The following is a 17,867-nucleotide window of genomic DNA, read 5'->3' as shown; positions in this document are numbered from 1 at the left end:
TTTGTCAAATTCTGGGCTGATTAAATCACTCTCTGCAGCCCTCAATACAATATGTATATACACATTGCAGCTGGTCAATCTTCAAATTAAATGACAAAATATGCAACAAACATCAGTGTTGGAAGTAATTTTACTCATTGACGTATTACCATCACATAAAATTAGTTCGGCACAATTTCGCCCTTCTTGTTTAATGTCTATCCAATAGTTGCCAGCCTTCCTACTCTAAAGCAAATTATATTCAAGCCATGACGGGTTTAGAATTTTACATGTTGCTTAATTAGTCGTAAGGCAAAGTGCACAGCGAGGAATGATATGCTTTACCGGCTGTTCTTAGTAATTGTTTAGGCAAATTAAATATTATTGACTCAAAGCTCAATAAATGTCACAGTTAACGAAAAGGGCCTGTACATTGGTGATCTACTTAAAATTTCGATGTTTTTAAACATTGTGATAATATAAAACTTTCACAAAAAAATAAGCCTAACGATAGAAAATAAGGAAGGCGGTATTGGCAAGCACAGCATCTACACTCCATCCTGTGTGCGTTCCAATGCCATCCCAAGCTAAAGCTGCGAGATCTCCACAGTAATTGACGTGAGCCGTGTCGGTTGATCCAATGCAAGAATGCTCGGCGTTGTGATGCGACGCTTTGGCCCTGACACCGGGGCACATTGCAAATGCATTCTTCTCTCCGTTTAAAACGCGAAACTAATCGAAAACAGGCTTTGATTGAAGCCTAATGGTTAATAGTATCTTTGGTTTCTTATTAAAATAGTTTCGTATTTTTTTCATCTTTGAACAAAAATTATTCAAGAAAAATATCTGTGCTAAACTACCAACCTCGTATAATTTTTCACGTCAGTTTTAATATTTAACTTTTTACTACCAAAACATTCCAAATTCATTATATAAGCTATTGCTGCCAGGCATAATGTCAAGTTTGTAGAGCTCTTCTGGCAAATGTAATTTTTTATTCCGACGTCCTATACAGGTCGTCTTCATCAGGGTAAATAACACTGAATGCGACTAGTAGTACATCAGTGTTGCTGTCAGCGTGCTACAAGCACCTGCTTAAAGATTAGAGGCCCAATCATTCGCTATCGCGTGGTGTTTGCGTTGCGCTGTAACATGCTTGCGTTCCATTCTTTTTTCTGTTTTCCTTTGTTTATCGTGCACTGTACTAGTCGCATTCAGTGTTATTTACCTTGATGAAGACGACCTGTATAGGACGTCGAAACGTCGAAATAAAAAATTACATTTGCCAGAAGAGCTCTACAAACTTGATTTCAAATTCATATTGTTGAACTAACAATAAGGACAATTTATCTACATAAAGCCTTTCAAGTGTAACGCTGAAATGATTTTAGAACCTACAGGGTATGCGTTTTCCTCTTTTTGTAGTGTGACGCAGACTACAAAATTTAAAAACATGGCCTTAGAGTGAAAAATTACCTATCATTTTGTATTAGAATAATTTTTGTACTTTTTGCCAGTTTTCCAACCAATTGAAAACAATTTACGAAAATATATGTCAACCTGTAAACTCATTTTTTCTCGCCTTAAGTTTTGGTATTTATGTTTCAACTAACATCCGGGTCAAGAGATCTTATATTTTGCTTCGCAAACAACTAACTTATTTTTTAGGGCCAACAGAGTAAAGATTTGCAGAAGCAACACAGATAAACGTTACCTGAATGAATCCCGCATCTATATAAGGCTTTACATTTGGTGCTTGATGTTGCAAAACGTCGGCTGCGCTTCCTTTGTCAAAATGTACAGCCGGGGCAGGTCCGTTGTCGGTCGCCCTGTTGTACGTTCCGGACTTTATTGGAAAGAAGTCCTTAAACAAGTGATACAGGTTGCCCCTGTAGTTTCGTAGAAAGTTGTCGGTTGTGCGATATTGAAGGTAAGACGACGAGTTACAGTTCAAGAGTGGCGTGTCGTTGGCCACTTGCCAAATCATTACGTTGCTTGCGCCGATGTCGAAATATCCGGGGTTTTTGTAATCGTCACTCGTGATCGAGGATAGGTGGCCGAAGGTGCTGAGATTTTCCCAGTTTCCATCTCCTCTCGGACGAGCTGTGGATCCTTGTGTGCTGGACCATCGGTCGCCAGACGTGCATCTTCCATTGTTGGAGAGGTTGTTCTCGTGAACGCTAGCAACCAGAGTCCAGCCACCTCCACCGGTGCTCATGTCGCAGAAAACCGGGTACTCAATTCCGTTTGCATCTCTTATGTAATACACGCCGCTGCCCTGATGGCTTCCTTGTTCTAAAATCTCCTTGCAGCTTTCAAAAAGATGGTTCTTCTTTTCTGCATACAACATAAATTCCTAGTTGACGCTTATTTTATTATTTTCAATGTGATATTTTTATTTTTGGGTGATAGATTGCCTAGACGTGATCTATGTTGTTGTTTGGTAATTAACATAAGTAAAAATAAACCGAAGTAAAGAGTAATCTTACACATGACACTGTGGAGCACGAGTTTAGGTTGTTAAACTTATAATAGTTTATTCAACAGAAGAGCGTTCTAATTGACACTTCCGTTCTGACTCCAACTTCAAGGTGCGTATCTAACTCCCGAGCCGCCACAAGGCGTTCACAAGGCGTTCAGGTATTAGAATTGTATTAGTTGATGAACGAACAACCAGTTTCGAACTATAGATCGGCGACACAAGTTAACATATACCAGATGCCATTCAGCACAAGTCGATAGCTAAGAATAAGTTGTGTGGGCCCAGTTAAGATACACTATAGTCAGCCAGTAAGTTACTCTGGTGAGTCTTAAAAAGGAACTGGATCTAGGTCCAATCCCTAAGACTTATAAAGCCAAAACGAAATGCCAATTAAGATGTAACACTAGGGTGTGAGTTAGCACTGCTTCGACGCAGAATGCGTATAACAAATAAATCTGTCACAACGCAGTACATTGCAAACAACACAGACGTAATCACATAAGTGCGAAAGCATTGACCAGCTGACATCAAATAACCCTACAACACTCTTTTCATTTACACAGTCGACCATTAAAGTCATTCAGAACATTAGCCTTGTTGAAAAGAAACAAATTTTGTGTCTTATAGCAGGAGCGTGCAACTTGCGGCCCACGGGCCAAATGCGGCTCGCGGAACCAAAATATGTGGCCCGCGGTGTGCTTTGATTTTTTCCCGCACCACTATAAACATTCAGGTAACGTAACTGTTAAAATATTGAAACTTTCTGACTGTTCCTTAGTCTAGGTCGCCTTATATAGCATGTGAATTTTTAGTGTATCAGAATTAGAATAGAATGTGACCTGCTAACATATTAGAATAGAATGTGGCCTGCTAACAAAATAAAACTACAAAATGTGTTTTGGATGCTGTTGCTGAAAGTGTACAACTTTGTGTGAAAATGAATTGCACTGAGCGCTGCAATTTTTTTGTTCTTGAAATGCTTTCGAATAGCTACTTATGATCATGTAAATAGAGCATATTAAAAATGTCCGTTTGATCTTTTTCGCCCATTTGAAATGTAATTGTTTTACATTCAATTTCAATGTTCATGTGTTGTAAAAAAAAGAAACAAATTTCTCTCTGCGCAGCTGAAAAGTAGTTTTTACCGCGAACATCTCGATCTAAATAAGTTTCCACAGCTGAGAAAATTCGTCGCTTTTAAGGTGGCATTGTTCGGTTCAACGTATCTGTGTGAGCAATTTTTTTTGTGGTAGTCACTAACACAGTGTTAGGTCAACTGTAGACCGCGAGTTATTTTTGAATAGCTTGGTGTTATCATGTACCGTAGTTGTTAGCCGCATGATAGCCGTACATTCATTGCACTTTATTCTAACAATTGGTGTGGCATATAATGTTTTAAATTGGCTCAGCTTGGAGAGACCCACAAATGTGGTCTGTAAAACTATATTTTTTGCCAACTTTATTTAACTCTATTTAAACGCAATTTTTTCGCGCTTTGCGCGTATTTTCTTTTTTTGGTATAATGTTTTATATTATAGCATGGCAGTGTTTGGGCCATTAAGCGCCGTAGAATGTTTCCCCTTAAAACCAAATATCCCCCTGAATCCGCCACTGTTTCGTAGTGGTTTTATGTAGTGGGCCTTTAAGTAGCTCTGAAAAGACTACTTTGGGCCGCAACGAAAAGTTTGCCGACCGCTTTACTAACAGTTAGACGACAAGACATGCAAGTGGCCCGTGGTCAAATCCGAATACATATTTGGCCCGGCTGTATGAAAGGTTGCACGCCCCTGTCTTATAGCATACTTTTGGTTCTAAAATATTATTTTTCAAATACCTGTGACTTTATCGACAATTAACTTGTTGTAAAAACAACGTTATATGATTAATATAATTTACAACGTTATAGGATCAATAAAACTTATTTGTGACTTTGAATTTTTTGCGCAAAACCTTATAATGAAATCCTTTGTGTCGCCTATATTATAATAACAACAACTTAATTCGCTTCACCATAGATTTTGCAATGATCATCATTATGGTTTACAAGGGGCCCTCGCGTGAGAGATGTTTAAAACTAACGTACGTACTCCTTAATTTCAGCAATGCATAAAGTGGTTCGGGTTATCAAGCGATCATTCTATTAGGTTTATCAAGATTTTGCTAATCATGTTTATCAGCACAAGCTGGTTTCCCGTAAAGCTGAATAATAACCTGAACGTGGTTTTAGGTGCGTATAATGTTTTACGGTACACAAATTTCGCCTATAAATGAAAGGTATTTCATACTCCTGGGAGATGTTTCTTTAGTTATTTATACTTCTAGGGTGTGCTTATTTAATACTTGTAAAATGTGTTGTTTAATAGCCTACTCATGTAAGGTTTGTTTTTTGTATAATGTAGAAACACCTATAGCACAAATCAAAAAAATAACTTACGATAGGTGCTACGAACTTCCTGTTGTAGCTCTTCAACAGTTTCTTCCAGTCTCTCGCCGATGTTGCATTCACAGCTCCCGGTTTCACCCTTTTCACCCCGAATCGATTCTCCTTTTGGACCCCTTTTGCCGGGCATACCCCGACTTTCGGTAGGTGGGTAACTAGGATTAGGAGGATTGGGAAATCGCCTTTCAGATTCATCGCAGTAAAGGTTGCACTGTCTTTGGCCCTTGATCACAGAGGTTGCCGCAAAAATGGTCAAAAAGATAAAACCAAAATTGAAATCCATTTCAAAATTGATTTTTGAGAAAGCCTAACACTAACAACTTGATGGCAACTCTTCTGCAAACATTTGCTGTTATTGTTTCTTACAAATCTGCTGTTATATTATAGGCCTAAATTTTTTTACTGCTTGGAACGTTTTAAAAGCAATCTTAATCATTTATTGAATAACAGTACGTAAACAGCTTTATACCCACGTAAACATCTTTATACAGTCTGTTCTGCTACACTGTAGCAGCTACAGAGAGTGTGCCGGAGGCACATGCAAAGATGTTAACATCAAGTAAAACATCGCTAAACAGCTAGGTGACGTAATCCTAGCCAAACAGTTTAACTTGTCCAAATTCATTTAGGCCTACACATCACTGAGCTGAAAGTAGTCGTAAACCTCTTTTCATTAAGACTGTCGGATGACATATTTCTTGAAAAAAGCCACTGCCATTAAAGCCTATAGCCGTTGCATAGAAAGTCCAATCTTTCTAGTGTTAACACCTCAAAATTTAAATTATTTCACCTAAATGCAATATAATATTTGCCAACATATGGTAGGCAATTATATTTGTCGAATCGAATATAATCTTACTTCTTTTATGAAGCTGTTATTAACGCTTACATGACGCGCTGTCATTGGTACAAAAATAACTTGCTACGCTCTGTTTTTCCTTGCTTTTATCATTGTGGGCGTTTGTATTTTTATTCTGATGAAATGTCAGTGTTGTTGTTTGTCTACAGGTGATATATCAGTTCATTTTTAACTTTTATAAACCGTATTTTCTCCCTGTTGCTGTTGGTCTTACTTTTTTATGACCGTTTTCTCCTAAATTGATTGAACTGTGTCTGTCTTAATAATAATTAATCGTTACAAGAGAAAAATACAAGAATATTATTTGCTCACCCTATGTAGTAATTTTGTAAAACAATCGTTACAAGAGAAAATACATCACTGTTCCTTGTTCGATCTGATTATAAAATTTTGCAAAAATAATAACAATGTATATAGCCATGAGCTTTAACGTGCCGGTAGTTTTCATAAATATATATAAATATAACAAACAAACAAACAAACAAAACAATCGACAATAACTCACACAATGTCGATACCAGCTATTAAAAATATCTTGCTGCGGCGTAAATTCAAGTCTTGCGATAGTTAACTGGTAAACAAAAATATATAAATATAGATAGGAATAGACGGGTAGGAAAAAAAGTTCAAAAGTGATTGCTTGTTGTCTCTTTGCGATGTACCTTCATATCGTTTTGACGTTCCAACACTTCACCAAGCAGGTTTGATTGGTAAGCTTTCCAGGCCACAAGTCTCCAATGCTGCTGCATAAGCTCCTCTTCGGAAGGATATGGGAATTCCTAAATATGATGTTCGATTTTACGAATCTCGGTTTAAGCCGCCTTTTACACGCTGGCCACCATTTGTACAAGCCTCGTTGATTAGCTGCAAATGTTACTGTTAGGCCTACTTAAAACATACACGGGACGCCTTTTAATACAGTTTTGAAAGTGTTAATGGTTTTGGGTTTTATTATGATACTGAATCCAAAAATTACCTTGGTTTTTGCAAATGGGCTCTAATTTTCTTTACATAATATTTTTTATTTGAAAATTAAGCAAAAATTCAAAAATTTGTGCAATATTAGCAGTTAACAACAAATTTTTGTTCGCCAAAACAAGTGGCGTCAAAGCTATGATACGGAGTAGCCTACTGCAGTTTGTATATATTTAGCAATACAAAGAAATTGTGGTTAATATGAATGACAAACTTACTATTACAATGGCATCTCCTGGTTTACTGTCTGATGGTGCACAGTTTACCGACAACTAAGAAAATAAAATCTTTCGCAAAGAATTTGGCTATACAGTACAACAACATACACATGCTGCTTGCACTAAATACCGAATGTTTCAAACAGGGCTGCGGAGTCGGTTAAAAATAACCTGAGTCCGTCTCCAGCCAAAAAAAATAAACCAGTGTCCGACTCCCGAGCCCCGAGTCCGACTCCGGCCAAGTGTACGAATCCCAAATCCGGCCCTGACTCTACAGCCTGTTTTCCGCCAGTTTACGCATCTAAGTAAGGTGGATATTCAGCAATCCAATAAAGGGGTGTCGTATAATTCATTGACTCACAATACATGGTTGGAAAATATTCCACCTTTGCAGTTTCCAGTTGGCAACCATATCAGTTTTAAAATTTGATACTGCGCAAGTAGGACTCGGGACTTGGGTAGTCCTACATGGTCTTACCCAAGTCCCGAGTCCGACTCTAGCAAAACAAACCGACTCCTCGAGTCCCGGGTCCCGAGTTCCGAGTCCCACTCCAACTTTGCAGCCCTGGTTTCAAATACCTTACTAAATAAATGGAATGCTAAAAGTACGGTACTATTAAACGTATTGGAATAAATGGTTGCGAATATGGAATGTATATTGGTTCAAAAATATTTAAAAAATGCATGTTTGGCCTACTGATATTTCCGTTTAAAGTTTTTAATAGTTTTTTAAGTTAGCAAATTTGATCTAGTAAAAATTTGAAAATTTCGACATCTCAAAAATTATAGAGCCACTTCAAACAAACGGGTTATTTTAGGATTCGATGGCACAAATCACTTAGAATCGTTAAACACTCGACAAAAAATGTTTGCTATTTTGGAGCGGAGGCTCTAGACTAGAATCTAGGACCTAGAATAAATGTATCAAAGCTCATTAGTAGGAAGCAAATGTTGATGACAATAAAGAAACTTAGTTGTGGAACGAATTAATTATCGCGTATCAATAATGTTAATCGATAATAAAATTATTGTATAGTTATGTTTCTTTTATTTTTTTTGTTGGACTTTTTTTGTCATATTAATTGCTGCAATTTAAGAGCTTAAGTTGACCAATCGTAAATGTATCTAAATCCAAAAAAGACTGCCGGCCCTGACGTTTGCCCATCTTATTTAGAATAATTGTCGTTGCTTAAGACAACAAAATTGCATATAATTGTTTGGTGTGAAGCTCTGTCCGAAACAGAAATAGACCGACTCCCAAAATTGCACCTACCGCTTCCCGCAAGCTACGTAAGCATTCTTCGCTGGCGTTTTCCAAGTAGAATTTCTTGTTTAGCATCAGACACTCTGCCCCGTTGCTGACAAGGGCCAAGCTTGGCTGATTCGCGTACAAGGTCGTTCCAATTCCAAAAACCTCACCAGCGGTAAGCTTCCTCACGTTGATATGTGTGGGATGAAGTTTGTCATTGGTTCCAGACTTGGCGGTTGCTGCTGGACTCTACCAAGAAGGATAAAAAATCTTCAAGCAAACACTTTTTTTCTGCTTTTATACTGTTCAACAAAATTCATTGGTCTGAAGGCATAATAAATAAAATTTACCAGGAATTCGTTACGACGCTTTCGGAATTATGAATTAATTTGTTGGGAGCGCACATAGGCTGGTCGACGTTTATTCAGTAAACACCAAAAGTCTGCACTACGAAATGTGCATTGAAAATGTTGGTGTCCTAAAATATATTTAAATACCGACAGTTAGTCACAGCTACCTCAAAATAATAGCAATGTCATGTTACAGGCATAAATTATCTACTCTATACGTTACGATTTTATTGTTTAACCGTATAGCCGACTCACTATAGTGCTAAGGAAGATACTGCTCACATCAACCGGTTGCTGATGACTCGTCTGATTCGGAGGGTGAAGCTCGACGTTTGTAATAACCCCCTCGGTTGGCAAATTATCATCGACGCCAACCCCTGCCCCCAACTCGTCGTCGAAGGATATCAATTGTGTCCGGGTCGCCTCGTCCGCGCCCCCATTCGATTGACGGCTGTCTAATGGTGTCGGTCCAGTCCTGAGGTATGCCGCTTTCATGGGACTGGGAGTTCGCGGGTTTCGGCGGTCTGAGTGGCGACTCAGACGGAAGCCGTTGGTCAAGTTGTCGTGCGCTTGTCTCAGTTTAACGCTTGCTTCTTCATCGTTCGAGATATCGTAAGGCGGATTGGGCTTCGCTTTGCATTTTGTATCCTCTGTTTGAAAGGAAGACATGGGGAACTCGGTTCTGTGGTCGTACTCGTCTATGTCGGCGTTCGGCGAGGCAGATAAACCGATCACGTCGGGATTGAGTTCTTTCAGAACAGTACCTTTTAGAGTGAAATCAATAAGTCAATATATACTTATTAGTTGTAGAATATTGCAGGAATGAACATAATCTTACTCATTTCTAGTTGTTGGTAAACGCTTGCTTCATTCGCTTTGTTCTGTTCCTCCTCTTCCTTCTGCTTTAATGCTTGCAAGTGGTCTTGTAATAAAACAAATGTTTTTTGAAGCAACCTAGTAGCATCACTATTTCATGTTAATTGATTGAACAATAAAATACTTTTGGTAACTAATCTCTAAGAGTTTATACAAGGTATAGATGGTGATGCATGTATTACATCAAAGCAAGTCGATGATATTCTTACATCATTTTTATGTGGTGTTTCTCCTGGGTTTAATATTTGTCGATTGTTAATATTGTAATGAATTTAGTTTTTTAAATCGACAACCAACCTGCTTCACCGGTTGCTTCTGATTTAGGAACGAGTCGCGGCGTAAGCTTTATTTCTGGACTGAATCGTTGTTCTTCGGCCAACCTCTTCACAATCTGACCTTTGCTCAAATGATCCACCATCAGCATCTTCATCACTGAACAGCTTCCCTGTATTATTTTGATTAGATTTGCTTTTTCCTTTTCTATTTTTTGCCGTCATTAAAACAAATATTTTTTACTCTGAGACCAGCAAGTCTAAAACAAAGAAAATGAGTTTAATAAACTGAAGCTTTACCGATTTAATGACGTAGATCCACTCGGTTTGTGAATCATCCCGCACCAGTAGTGCGCCGCGCTTAAAGTACCGGAAAAGGCAGCGATTCGGGTTTTCGTTCAGCAATTCGGTTGGCCAATGCTGGAGCAACGAAATCGACCTTTGTACGAAAGATGTTATAAGCAATTTAAAAACCAACGTCTAGCAAAAACCAACGTATACAAAAAGGTATGCAACGGTTCAGCAAACACATTTGGTAAATTTTTCGCAAATTTGTGGCGAAAGCAGTTGAAAAGCGAAAGAAGTAAAGGTTGTATTTGATTATTAACATAATAAAGAAAAAAATGATCTAAAAACTGGGCCTGTATGTAATGTAAACATTCGAGCTATTCTGCAGAATATCAAAGCCGTTTCATTGGGACCGCGAAGGAAAACCTGAGTTAATTATGCTAAAACAAACAGTAAAACGCGTTCCAGAATCAGAATTAAACAACGCAAACACCGTCTAATAGTCTTATTTTGGACAGATTTTGCCAGATTAGGCACATATAGCTATGTAAAGAACTCTCTCTGGAGACTACATGTCTACAACAAGTTAGCGTATCCCCCTTTTTGCATTTTTCTTTTTTCCCTTTTAGATTTGGAAAAACGTTTAGTTTTCCGAACGGACTCTTTCAAAATTTGTCAAAAACGCCAATTGAATTCACAAACCTTTTAAGGCCTCATTCGTGTTATTAAAATAGAAAAAATCGAGTTTTTCTTGCAAAATTATTAGACTAACCTGAACTAAATAATAGAGCTTGATACTATAAGAAGATATTTTACGCGGTAAATACTTTGTTTATGTGTTTACAGTATTGTTTTCGTATATAGAAAAGAATGACTATTTTAACGTGAATTTAATTGTGTTTAGATGTTTCGTGTGACAAAAAACGGCTATCGCTTTTACATAGGACATCATTAAGGTAATTCAACCACAGTTTACATTTTTCAAGTGTCACAGAACACTAAGCAGCGTTTCGCCATTTCATGCATTACCTCAAAAACTTTCCCCGGTCGGGATCTGCGAACAAACCACCGCCTCCTCCGGTGATAAAGATGTTCCGGTACATCTCCCTGGTCAGCAAAAGAAACTCGCACTGGCCGGTGGTCACTACTGTCCACCTCCAGGGTATATCCTCCAAGATCTCGTGTTCCTAAGTTGAGAACGGTTAGATGTCGTTTGACCTTAATTAGCAGGCGTTAAAACTATAGACGTAATAATTACTGGTACTATCCATCTTCAATGAAACATGCTCACACATATATTTGTTAACAACTCTAATCTATTAACATGTGTGAGCATGTTTCATTGAATATTGATACGATACTGTTGATCCCCTTCAATGTGAAATTGCTTGTACCAGCAAAATGTGGCAAGCATTGGCGTATGATTGTTTCTCGACTCGCTCCTATATTGGTAGAGCGACGGTCCCGGTACGACCGGAGTTTGTGAGTTCGAACCTTACTGCAGACAAGTTGTTTTTCTATCTTATCCTGATTGCATCATTGATCGACAGATTCAGTCAGTCTGCGATGGTTTTCGGTGTACAAATCTTACGGGAAATTATACCAACAATAATTGCTGGTCAAGTGGTCACACAAACCAGGGCTACCGAGTCCGTTAAAAACAATCCAAGTGCGACTCCAGCCAAACATCAAACTTGATTCTGGATCCAGAGTCCCAAGTCCTAAGTCCCGAGCCAGTTTCGATTCTAACACCTGCTGTTCACCCATGTGTGAAACTGAAATAAGGTGGATACTCAGCAAACTTCCAAAACGGTTGTCATATAGTTCATTTCCCCGCAATAGGGGGTTGACAAATATAAAACCTTCGCTTATTTTATTTTAACAAAAATTACCAATTTAGGCCGATAGTGATTAGTGGCTATCAATCTGTTAGCCAAATCCGGGTGGTCTCTAGTTACAAATTCAAGTATGGTTTAAGCTTGTGCTTAAACCATTTTAATCTAATTGGTATATTTTTGCTTGATTAACTTAATAGTTAACCTATTGGGTCGGACGTTTCTTTTGTTTGCATTACATCCCACGTCACAAACAATTTTCGAGGAATCTGACATTTACAAAAGAACAAAAGGCCAAATTCCCGTTGAAGAGAAATCGGCGGTGTAAGCAAAATCTCTTTCAACAGATGTTATAACCATAACTCGGCGTCTGTCACAATTCCAGCGCACAAAGCACAAGATCGACGCACCCCAAACACGTCCCCGCGTCGCATCAGTTGCACGGGATTGGTCTTGCCGGATTCGTCCTCCTTAATAACCACGGCCGAGCCCGCCAACAGGATATAATAGTTCAGGGGCCGCCGTCCCTCGCGCACCACAATGCGCTTGTCGTCGAACCTGCAAAAACAAACATTACAAACTTTACCTTGAACGGTATAAACAAAGCTACACTGTGCGGATAAAGCCAACCCGGGTTTGTTTAGGTACCCGGGTCTGTCCGTAAGATACACGGCAGCGGTCGGACGTTTGTTTTCGCTTGAAACGCGAGTTGGTTTTAAAGGGTTGGCCCCACGTCTACGAACTTGAAAAATAAACCAAATCTTACCCGTTTTGGCTAATATTAGAAATGACAGGTTATTTACTTATCCATTGGGTTTAATAGATTCGTATATTAAAGTTAGTGTAACGCTAAGAAAAAATGTAATCTTAAGTGTCTCAACAAATGACATCTATACGCCTTAGAAAAACTTCATACATAGTGACGTTACATGTTTTGACGGGATAAAACCTGCGGATCCCTTTGTTAAACTACCTAAACAGCACAGCACGTTCCGATGTGATTTTAGCCGTTTTGGGACACAGACATAGGTTAAATGGTCGACGTAGGTATTTCCAACCAAGACCAGAGAGTTTATCCTGGGTAAAGCGCTTCACGTACCCGACGAAATAACCGTGCCTTCCTATCTGCTTTTGTACGGCGGTGGCGTAATCGGAGACGGCTTTGATGTTGCGAAGCGACGCTTGAACCTGCCGAAGAAAACAAGACAAGTCGCTTTTCCGCCGGCATAGCACGCCCCGGCCTCAAAACACTTCGATCCAGGACGGAATGAAACCTTCGCCTTTCTATTTGCACAGTCGCGTGCTTGAAATACGCTGTAAACCATCGCTTGGAGCGGCGTAAGTTTATTTTGTCCAGCCGTCGAGTGTTGCTACTTAACCAGGGCCTGCCCCTAAACAATGGGATGCCGGGAAACATTTTGAGACCGCCGGGGCCCGCGTGTTTCGACTGAAAGTGGCGAAATGATGGAGTCTTATGTAAATAAGCTGCCATTATCCGTCGTGCCACTTCAAGTAGGTTAACTCATACAAGTGCGAGCTGAGCAAACGTCGTACCCAATGTGGTTTCACAAGCTAAAAAAATACTACACATATTACTTTATTAGGCTTACCAAATTTATTTCCTTGTCGCTGCGCATGCTTGGCGACATTGTTAATATGCGCCGCGTCGTATCGGAGAGACGAAGCTGTTGAAACGAAAACAATGTAACTTTTCTTATCTGACTTACAGTTATTGAGATCAAGAGAATTTCAGGTAATAACGTATTGTTTTTGTGACGCCGTAGTATTTCACAGACAACAGACTTTCCTACGGTGTAGCATTTTTCTGCAAATCAGCAACACCATGAGTAAATAAATGCGATGCCTTTACAGCGCGAAAATCATCAACATCTACTTTCTGCAATCGCCGTTCGATTTTCGTTTTTTTTTTTACTTTAGTGCACCTGATTTTTCATCTTGTAGTCCGTCAAGTCGAAGAGCACTTCTCGCTTTCCCGACTCCGCTGTGACGTCATCGTCCTCATTCGTGGTGCCGCTCCGGATGTTAAAAATGTCATCCACCATGAGCCGGTGACACTTACAGAGGCGCGACAGCCACACGGCCAAGCGCATCGCGATATACCACTTCCACATCAGAGCGTCCTAAAATAGGCGCATGTTGGAATACGTTTTGTTATCCTAACCTTAAATATATATGCTATGAATTAACATTATCAAAAAAGAGGCCTTTTGTTATTTTTTAGCTGGTTTTCACGGGACTCGGCCCGCGGTATTTTCTCGTTAATTTTTATCTCAGTTTTTTAGTTAGCGAATCTTATTTATGCAAATAGAAGCAATGGAATTGCGTGTTGTTTTTGTTTTCATTTGCGTGTTGTTTGCAGACTAATTGTTCAACTTACAGGTATATGTAACATAAATGTACCTAGAAGTACCACGTACATCCGCAAAACAAAACAAAAAGGGATAACAAAGTAGTTTACCAATCTTTTAGGTTTGACGTGTCGGTAGATAGGAGAATTTCCTTTTCCGTCCTGTTTTCCTAAGCTCTTTAGCGTTTTTAATCTCTTCAAGCGTCGAAATCTCGTATTACCTTAATGTTATTAGAATAGAAAACGTTTATACACTATTGGATGCTTATAGCATAAAATATAACTTGAAACAAAGTAATACTTTTTTGGCTGTGCTCTAGACTATATAGAGTACGACATATGCCATTCGAAGCAAAGTCCTACTTTTAAATATAATGAACATATAGTGCAGGAAAACGAATACGGAACTGCCCAGGCAAAATATTTCATTATTCCATATGACTTCCAGTCACAGCATTTCAATTATAACAAATATTCATCAGAACAAGTTAACACGTTGGAGGAATCGCCTTTTGTAAGGTACTATAGCCAAAACTGGTCAAAAATTTACCGAAACTTCCCTCGGAGTCGGTTGGAGTGTCAGCTTCCTTGCTTCTCGCGCGCGGTGCCACTCCTGCTATTCCGCTCGTGGAGGAGGTGGACGCTATTAAACGGCTTGGCGAATGGCCCAAAGAACCTTCACGGGTCCGGGACTTTGCTTTATTTTAAAAATTGATTTAAAAAAGAGTGCAGTTTCGCGGTAAAAGGGCATTACAGATTGAATTCCTTCGCCAAGGAAGTCATTATTACGGAAAAATGTTTCATAAAGGCTAGATGCTTTGAACGACTAATTTCCTGTTAAATTATATACTAATTTCCTGATAAAATAGAACACTATATACGGATATGTTCATAAGTTTAATGGTGAAAATAACGACATGCTTTATTTTCAAACGTTTCGGCAATTTCTAATGCCATCATCAGTGATCACTGACCTGTTAAAATAATTATAGAATATAAACAATGTCCACGTGTTAACTAGCTTACCGTCGAGAGGCCTAAGGGGACGTTCATCGCGGTCATCCGCGCTTTGCTTTCTCCCAGGGATGTATCGCTCTTCTGGGATAGAAGGCTCTTCGCTGAAGCTCTTTCTTGATCCCTTGATAAGTGACGCTTTTCTGTCGGCAGTTGTCTTCTCCTTTATGTCGAGCATTTTGCGTTGACGTCGCTGAAATCTGGCTTTGATTGGCGGCAATCGGACGTGGTGGCGTCCAGCAAGCGAGGTCGAGTTGTCCTTGATTTGACTCATATCATAGCTGGACAAAGTTTTACGGATGTCGAGTCCGGCTACGCTTCCGTCATACCGCAAATCGGGCGAGGAAAAGTCCGACACGTGAAAGGCTTCGTCGACATTCCTCCTGGACGTGACCTTATCGCTTCCGGCCCACCGCATGTTGTGCCGCAGGCGGTTGATCATTGTATGATCCAGCGGCGGACGACCGTAAGGCAAGGGCCGTTGCTGCTTTTCCAGTTTGGGCAAGCTAAACAGCTCTTCCCTGGCCTCTTGTACTGTTTGCAGGGCACTGGTAAACTTGCTCAGAGACGCTCGCTTTTTAGAATGCTGATGAACCGTCGGCAAAAACTGTCTGGCTCCTGGGTGAAAATGTTCTTCCCGGGGCTCTTGCTGGTGCGGTTGTCGGTGGCCCTCTGTATCATTTTCTACTTTGACTCCAGAAGAGTTTTTCTTGACTATTTGGCCAAGATTTAGTACGCGTCCACTCTTGACTCGCCACTTGTGCACACGGTACGGGTCTTTTCTCGCATCTGGTGCGTAACTGTGAAACTGCTGCTGCTTGTGCGACTTTTCCTGGTGGCGATTTCGTGCGTTCCACCCTCGACGGTGCGTTAAACCGCCGCCCATGGAATGCAAAGTCTTAAGCATCGTTTCTCGCCGCTGCTCAAGAACTTCCCTGTTCAACTTTCTGCTTGGCCGGTTAGAGTCTTTCGGGTAAGTGTCGCCGCCCTCGAACAAACGGGAAGGCTCCGTCAACCCGGTCAAGTCTACTGTAAAGCTGCTTGCGGGCGCCGCTGACGTTTTCCCCTTCTCGTTGAAAACAAGCTCGTCGGGCCCGGAACCGACACTGCGCATGTTCGTGTTCTCGTCGCGATGTTTACGCCTAGCGCGATCGGCCTTTTTACTTTGCTGCGGCCCTGGCTTGTGAACCACGCCATTTAGCTTGGGGTTCGTCAAACAAAGCGAAACCATTTCTGCTGCGACTGTTTTCACAACAAGGGCGCACCTTTGTCTTTCTAATTCGCGCTCACAGTGCCTCCATTACGGAGAACCAAGCACGTCTACGAAAAAAACAATAAATGTAAGATTTACATTTTTTAACACTAACCTGGCACACAATATTTAGCAAGACACCTGTAAGTCGAAATAGGTATATACATTTATGCCGCAGACAATGCCGACTGCGCTGACGAACTAATATCCTCCGATTTCAGAAACGTAAACAACAACGCACACGCAGCACTGCTTGTCCTTTGCTCGCCGGCGCCGCCTTCCCGCTTTTGTTTTATATCGCCTACTCCGCGAAGGATCAATAAAATCTAGGATCCGCCACGCTCGTGTGCCTTCCATGCCCGGTAAATGGTTTTCGAGCGCATTGTGTCGACGGCATTCGATACCTTGGCGAAGACAAAGCTAGACAACATTAGATCCCGTTGTAACACAACGCGCCCAACAAGCCTAATGGCGTTGCGGGCGCGACCCGACTGACACAGGGGTGCCCCTTTCCTTTGTTTGACGTAGGCGGATTAAACTGTTCTCGATTCTGTTGCTTACCGAGAACGCGAATCATAAATTGAAAAAAAACTGCCTCCAAAGTTATAGTCAAGCAATTTCGAATGCTTTTTAACACCACGCTGGCAATGATTTAAGATTTTTTTATTGTTTTAAAAAAATATGGCACACCCTATCGAGCAATCATTTTAAAACACTTGACTTCGATTTAAAAACAATGTTATAGGCGCTAAGCACTCTTTAAGTTTAATGATTGGGCGCAATGTTCGCGCGCAATACAGCAGCGATTCGAACAATAGCTCTAAATTTGGTTTAAAGTTTGGGTCTGGAGTGAATTACGTGCGTCATGCACTTTGTTTGTCGGGAGGTGTAATCGTTAATCACTTTCCAGGCGTGAATTACATAGCCCTTGGAATGCGGGGGGCTAAAAACAGAGTATGTGGGCCTTTTGCCAATCCACACTCGAGTTCCGCTCCGTACGAGGCCAAGTCAACCTCTAAGATTTAGAGTGGCACTTTGGATTCAAGCCGTCTGGGAAAATTGATGCTTGAAAACAAGGTTGCGCGATTTGCTGACAACTATAACTGTAACTGAAGTAAAATGACCCGACAAATCTTCGCCAATGACTATACACAGCTAACATTTTTCACAAACTTATTTAGCGACAAAATAGCCATATTTATGTATCATTCTTGAAAAAAAAAATACTACCCTATTGAGACCGGTCTATTATGAATATTGAACAAAATCAAAATTAATCAAAATATTTAATATTCTTATTCGTCATAAAAAGTGAAAAAAAACTTCCAAGAAGAAAGAATGGGATACTCCAGCTTTGCAAGAAAAAAACTTTGGATAAACAATTCTTTATGTTAGAGTTTTTAACCGTTT

The 17,867-nt window shown here is 40.1% G+C and overlaps 2 protein-coding genes across 2 annotated transcripts; both read right to left on the bottom strand.

The window, feature by feature from the left end:
* Positions 1-173: 173 nt before the first annotated feature.
* On the bottom strand, positions 174-5,232 carry LOC146164488 (intelectin-1a-like). The gene is made up of 3 exons (XM_083382496.1): positions 4,896-5,232; positions 1,694-2,316; positions 174-711 (listed from the first exon to the last, which is right to left on the bottom strand). The coding sequence occupies exons 1-3, from the start codon at positions 5,182-5,184 to the stop codon at positions 484-486; spliced, it is 1,140 nt and encodes a 379-aa protein (XP_083238622.1). The 5' UTR covers positions 5,185-5,232; the 3' UTR covers positions 174-483.
* Positions 5,233-6,182: 950 nt separating this feature from the next.
* Positions 6,183-16,518, bottom strand: LOC146164487 (uncharacterized). Its single transcript, XM_083381546.1, has 14 exons — positions 15,218-16,518; positions 14,742-14,888; positions 14,303-14,412; positions 13,767-13,964; positions 13,434-13,508; positions 12,923-13,011; positions 12,234-12,381; positions 11,018-11,175; positions 10,001-10,139; positions 9,726-9,873; positions 9,391-9,474; positions 8,808-9,316; positions 8,227-8,451; positions 6,183-6,539 (listed from the first exon to the last, which is right to left on the bottom strand). Exons 1-14 carry the CDS (start codon positions 16,434-16,436, stop codon positions 6,387-6,389), a joined length of 3,402 nt encoding a protein of 1,133 aa, XP_083237672.1. The 5' UTR covers positions 16,437-16,518; the 3' UTR covers positions 6,183-6,386.
* Between the last annotated feature and the right edge of the window lie 1,349 nt (positions 16,519-17,867).

This window comes from Ascidiella aspersa, chromosome 2 (genome assembly GCF_963924565.1).
Source record: "Ascidiella aspersa chromosome 2, kaAscAspe10.2, whole genome shotgun sequence".
NCBI lineage: Eukaryota > Metazoa > Chordata > Ascidiacea > Phlebobranchia > Ascidiidae > Ascidiella > Ascidiella aspersa.
The sequence above is the reverse complement of the archived record's forward strand: the minus strand, read 5'-3'. Positions and strand labels throughout refer to the sequence as shown.

Coding starts and splice junctions, on each gene's coding strand:
- LOC146164488 (XM_083382496.1), bottom strand. CDS start 5,184: ATGGATTTCAATTTTGGTTTTATCTTTTTGACCATTTTTGCGGCAACC. Junction 2,317..4,895: donor GGAAGTTCGTAGCACCTATC/GTAAGTTATTTT, acceptor TGTTGTATGCAG/AAAAGAAGAACCATCTTTTT. Junction 712..1,693: donor TAGATGCGGGATTCATTCAG/GTAACGTTTATC, acceptor GTTTTCGATTAG/TTTCGCGTTTTAAACGGAGA.
- LOC146164487 (XM_083381546.1), bottom strand. CDS start 16,436: ATGGTTTCGCTTTGTTTGACGAACCCCAAGCTAAATGGCGTGGTTCAC. Junction 9,874..10,000: donor GGATCTACGTCATTAAATCG/GTAAAGCTTCAG, acceptor AAAATAATACAG/GGAAGCTGTTCAGTGATGAA. Junction 9,475..9,725: donor AGAAGCAACCGGTGAAGCAG/GTTGGTTGTCGA, acceptor TTTTATTACAAG/ACCACTTGCAAGCATTAAAG.